Below are 5,772 nucleotides of genomic sequence, written 5' to 3'. Positions count from 1 at the left end.
TCTATTTCCAAAACCCTATTTCACTCATTTCCCAAACCCTCTTCCATCCACTCCTACTATATAAAACCACCCTTTGTCCCTTTGTACATCACTCCTCACTTCCCTCACACAAACATTTGTAACGTTCATTTCATTCACATTACCTCTATTTCCAATGGCACAATCTTGCAAAACATTAGTCTTGATCACCTTCGCTTTCCTCGCCACGGCGATGATAGCCTCCGCACATAGCCATCACCACACTCGGCATCATAATGCCCCTGCGCCTGCCCCTGCAAACATCCATCACGGACACAGCCCCGCGCCTGCCCCGGCTATTGTCCATCACTTGAACACTCCTTCGCCTGCTCCTGCGCCTGCCCCGGAACAAGCTGGTGCCGCTTCGGCGTCTTTTTCTAGTGTTCTTCTAGGTGGTTTATCTTTTATGGCTCTCTCTATCCTTTTGTGTTGAGGTTTATGGTAGATTTTGTTTGCCATGCATGAGATAGGTTTAATGTTTGTAATGAGTGGTACTATCTTTTTTAAATAAATTTTATTTGTGGGGTTTAATTTGTCTTTTGTCATGTTGTTTTCTGCTGTGAATTGTGATTGTCATTTCGGAAATGAAAAAGGTTGTGTGTTGGTGAAACTTAAGACTTGAGATTGAATTTTGTTGCGTCTTTTTTGCTTTCTCGATACACAAATATAAGGCTAATTAGGTAATCATAGTAAAATAAAATTGTTCTTTGTATGTGCAAAGGTAAATAAGATCGGAGGAAGTATAATTTTTTCTCGGTTCTATGAAATTTTGATATTAAAAAAATAAGTTTCTCTAATCAATTTTAGTTACTTTGCTTATGATCGGCGCAAATCCCGCTTTTGTCATTAATAACCAAAATTGTTTAGTGACAATTAGGGGTGTGCAAAACCATGGGCTGCCCAAGTTTGCAAAACTGTTTGCTATTTTAAAATAATGTGTAATTACACGCAACATATACAATCATGTTACATTTGATTAACATATACAATGATTTTACATTTGATTTACATATTGATATTGGTATAATAAGCAAAGCTATGTGGAGCCACTGGCTAATGGTAGCATAAGTATTTACACGATGAAGGAAGATCTAGGATTCCCTTATAGTGCCGTTCAGGAAGCAGTTCCTTCTGACTGTTGCGCGTCTAATTCGTGCTCTGCCACCAATATGCAAGAATCTGCTTCTAAAGCAGACCCTGCATTTTTGTCCTTAACTACGGATGCTTTGGGTACACTCAGCATATCAGCAGTGCACTGAACATCCGGGGTTATACCTACTTTGTCAATTTCATGTCGCAATGGCGACAAGTACTTAGCCACCGTGACAAATAAGGCAGATCCATCATGCAGCTCTGTGACGCTCTGGAAAAAAACACACAGAATTTGATCAACTAAAAAGCAGTATCTATATGCCATGAAACAGAACAGTCTGATCCCCTGCTTTCAAAAATTTAAAAAGAATATCTTTGTGATACCTGAATTTTGCCTTTGCCGAAAGTTTTGTGACCTACAAGGATAGCACGTCCATTATCATGTAGAGCACCAGCTAGAATCTCGCTTGCACTAGCACTTCCCTCATTGACCTACTTCAATCAAGAGGGTTTAGCATATGATATGATTACTGGATATAAAGTAGTAAACAAATGTGGGTGAATTTTGGCATTTGCAACATCTGATTAATGGTGTTAACTTTGTTTTTGATATTTTTTCTTACACTAGACTACTAGAGTTATTTAGCTTTAAGCAAATCATGTAACTTTGAAGTAATTATTTTTTTGGTCCCTGATGATCCATATATATAGGAAGGTTGTTGCAAAGATTGTGTGATGTTCTCGCCACAGGACATAAAAGTATTCCAGAAACTTACAAGTATTACAAGAGGATCATGTGTTACAGCATGTCCATCAACCATATTAATGGGAAATATATGTTTGTCCCGATCAGTAGTATATACTAGAGTTTCCTCTCCATCGAGCCATAACTGAGCAACATCAAGCCCTGCTGTTACTAAACCACCCTGCAGAAATGTACAAGAGATGCAATATAAATTATTTATATTGGCATAAACCCAAAGCCAACACTTCAAAAAAGGTGCTTACCGGATTGTTCCTCAAATCCAATATGTATGACTGCACACCCTGATCTTCTAGTTGATGTATCACTTTTTCCATATCAGAAGCAGCAGTCTATAAAATTCAAACAGAATGATACATGCAATGATAGTTAATCTAAATGAGTAAAATATATTTGATCACGGAGAATGAGAAGTCATAAGCCTTGCCATAATGTACTGACATAATTACCTGAGAGAAGACAGATAGTTTTACGTAACCTGTTCTTGACAGATGCCCATCAGGGGTTTTATGGGGAATGACAGCACTGGAGATTGGTGACAACTTAATGTATTCTCGAGGTAGGTTGACCTTCAAGAAGCAAATGCTATGTTAGATGACACTTTAACACAATGAATCAAAATCAAGAACACTATGATACCAGGTTGGATTTATAGATTGCTACCAGATTCACCAAAACATAAACTATGCTATATGCAATTCATAAAAGAACTGGATCATTCACTAAACAATGATACTTGAAAAATCTAATCGTTAATTAGCGAGTGTGAAGCAAGAAGCATAACATATACCTCTCTGATATTAGAGCTGAAAGCAGTATCTTTTCCCTGCAGCAAGCAATGAATCAGGAAATAATCATAAGAGTGATACAATTGATCTACAAACTTCAGGGTTGAGCATGTACACTGTGGACTTTCACTTTGACAGTTGATCCAGCACGCCCTCGGAGCTTCTGTGCTACCGTCTCACTACTGTATCCATCGAGCTTTTCCCCTGAAGACCATCGGAGTCCATTAATTAGTGGTGGAGAAAGACTAAGACATTACATAATATAATGGGCAACAATACAAATCACATGAACAGCCAGAGTGTCTGACACACACAAATAGGAATTTAATTATTTAGTTCATACACTTAATGCAATAGGTTTAATCAAATAAACCACAGGTGTGATTTCCAGGTTTCCTAATAAAAAAGACTAGGAGAAAATGTTGTTATGAGTGTCTGAAACATTCATCAATGTGAAAATAGATTCTAGCTCATCATAAACAGTCTGTTAAAAAGGGGCGGTGCAGATATCCCCAATGCTGAGCTACAATGAGGAGCAGGAAATAATGTGAATCTTAGGTTGTATTATAAAAGTGCACGGATGGTAATTTTGTCATTCCTTTCTAGCAGTCATTATGAATCTTGGTTAATTCAGGCATAAGTGTAAGACTAGCAGTCTACTCAAGAACTCAGAAGAACTTAGTTAGGTTACAAGTTGATTAATTACTCACCATTGATCTCAACTAATTCATCTCCTTCGTGTATACCAGCACGTGCAGCTGGACTATCAGCAACACAAGATACAACAACCTACAATGACAACAGAAACCAAATTGATACATAAAACTAGAGCACAAGCTTGCAAAATATCATACTAATCTTAAAGAGAGTGACTTCCAGCCGTCAAAAGCTACTATCTCAAAGGAAACTACTACCAATACCTTGTCGAATTGTGATGGCTTACAGAGGCAGCAGCTCAATGGATTATATATTCATTATGAATTTGAGAGGAGAACAGATACACTATTCCTATTTTTCTAGTACTTACCAGATGTCCTGTAGTTGGTTCTGCATTAACAAACAACCCAACACCTTGCAAGTTTCCATCACTTCCAATTCTGAAGTTTTGGTACTCCTGTAAAAGCAAGTGCAACATTGGCCATCAACAACAACAACAAAGCCTTAGTCCCAAAATGATTTGGGGTCGACAACATTGGCCATATTGTAAAGAAATTAAAAAATGTCATAGATCAACATGAAAAACATCCTAATATTGCGCGGTTTGAAACAGCTAAGTATTCAGAAAATACCTTAGGATTGATAATTCTGGTAAAAGGATCTCCTAAACTAGAGACCATTCCACTGATCTTGTTATAAGCTGCATCAGCAGACCTGAGAGGGAACATTTCCACCATTGTTTGCTGCAGCTTCGAATCCCAGTCTTGGTGATTAAAAGTGGGATCAATGAAGGATTCTCTAATCAAACCCCAAGCCTCAATTAAGGTCCTTTGTACTTTATTTACCTATAATAATTGTTGAAGTTTTACTTGATATAATATCAATCCATGTACAATTTCAAGACCAACTTCATAGCTTAGCCTCAAATTTGTTTCCTTCAACAAGGATTATTTTGTATTGTTTCTTTAAATATGAACTATGACATACACAAGAAGTGTGTAATACATTGATGAACATTAACAAGATCACAACACGTTTATTGGTAAAAGGTCATATATTGAGGTAATGATAATGAATTCGTGTGTAATTTCTACCCTCGTGTTATGTCCATAAAAATCATGAGTGAACCTACATGTTTGAGCAATTACATGTAAAAGAAATGGCTAAAACCCATTACTTAGCAAGTCCAATAAACAAAGAATTGGTGTTATTGTTCTTCACCATTAACCATTTGCATTGTTCATCCACCAAAATGAGCAAGTAAGATAGGTTGACCAAGTGACCCTATTTTTTTAGTGTTTAGAGAGCCGCAAGGGCGGGTGATGAGAATTGATCATAAGATTTCTTGGAACAGGAAGGGAAACTTTAACCACTTGAGCTATTCCTCACTCTCTGACCTGTTGGCCCTATGACAATACCATATAATTCATTACCTTATTCATTTTTAATAAATAGCCTAACATTGCATGGAATCATTTTGATTTTTGAATTTCCCTAATTAAAAATAATTTTTCTCAATTCTACAACACAATTCCTGGTTAAACTACTCTCATTTCATATAACTCTGCCATGTATGTCACGATATAACAATACTGCAGTTTCATATTAATTGCAACATTTCCTCGTGACACGGGCAACATTTCCTCGTGACACGGATTTAAGAAAGTGAACATATAAGACTAATACGAGTAGCAATCAACAAACATCCACTTGAAATAAAATTAAAAGGGATTAAAACAAACTAAAAAGAACCTCCATAGAACGAGAAACTGGGAATGCAATAGTGAGAGACTCAGCAAAAGCCGGAGAATCAAAATCCAGAAAAATCGAAGCAACTGCAACAGCCCCAGCTGCAAAATTAAATACCCATTTGCCTAAACCACTCTTTAATTCCACCAATTTATCTGAATTCAAAGAAGATGAAGAACATATAATTGGTACTCTGCATTTTCTGTTAAGTTTGCAGGATGATCTAGGAGAAATAGTGGAAAAGAAGGTTAAAGTGGAAGTGGGTTTAAGGGGAAGTTTGTAATTATGAGTATGATTAAGAGAAATTGAAGACATAATTGGAAGATTAAGATTTTTGCAAATTGGGGGAATTTCTTTGATTTTTTGAAGTAAAATTTTGATGTTTTATGTTGGTGTTATTGTTAATGTTGCTGTTATTTTGAATGTTAAAATGGTGTTTATGGTGAATATGAGAGTGAGGGACCTACATGAATCTTGTGTTGGTGAAATGTTGTGGTGCTAATTGCAATAAGGTTGTCAAGAATCTTACTCAATTGGAATCCACCATATAATCCTATTTTGTCCACTCCTAATGTTGTGCTAGATGTAACTAAAAGGCGAGAAGTATCCCATTAGAAAGAAAGAATGACGAGTAATTGACTATAAATGGTTGTTTAAAACAAAACTAGTTTTTGGCCCGGGCAATGCCCCGGGTCATTGTTTGTA

The 5,772-nt window shown here is 36.6% G+C and overlaps 1 protein-coding gene across 1 annotated transcript; it reads right to left on the bottom strand.

The window, feature by feature from the left end:
* Nucleotides 1-898: 898 nt before the first annotated feature.
* LOC145606586 (carboxyl-terminal-processing peptidase 3, chloroplastic-like) lies at nucleotides 899-5,486 on the bottom strand. The gene is made up of 11 exons (XM_081662376.1): nucleotides 5,071-5,486; nucleotides 3,951-4,163; nucleotides 3,689-3,775; nucleotides 3,372-3,450; nucleotides 2,777-2,865; nucleotides 2,664-2,699; nucleotides 2,323-2,442; nucleotides 2,119-2,205; nucleotides 1,887-2,036; nucleotides 1,495-1,602; nucleotides 899-1,381 (listed from the first exon to the last, which is right to left on the bottom strand). The coding sequence occupies exons 1-11, from the start codon at nucleotides 5,380-5,382 to the stop codon at nucleotides 1,133-1,135; spliced, it is 1,530 nt and encodes a 509-aa protein (XP_081518502.1). The 5' UTR covers nucleotides 5,383-5,486; the 3' UTR covers nucleotides 899-1,132.
* Nucleotides 5,487-5,772: the final 286 nt, after the last annotated feature.

This window comes from Chenopodium album, chromosome 23 (assembly GCF_948465745.1).
Source record: "Chenopodium album chromosome 23, dcCheAlbu1.1, whole genome shotgun sequence".
NCBI lineage: Eukaryota > Viridiplantae > Streptophyta > Magnoliopsida > Caryophyllales > Amaranthaceae > Chenopodium > Chenopodium album.
This window is presented reverse-complemented; position numbering and strand designations above follow the sequence as displayed.

Bases quoted from the DNA above. Each gene is read 5' to 3' on its own strand.
- LOC145606586 (XM_081662376.1), bottom strand. From the start codon at position 5,382: ATGTCTTCAATTTCTCTTAATCATACTCATAATTACAAACTTCCCCTT. The intron at 3,776-3,950 runs GTATTTTCTGAA...TTGCTTTTACAG, and splicing joins CCAGAATTATCAATCCTAAG to GAGTACCAAAACTTCAGAAT. The intron at 2,037-2,118 runs GTAAGCACCTTT...ACATTTCTGCAG, and splicing joins TGGATTTGAGGAACAATCCG to GGTGGTTTAGTAACAGCAGG.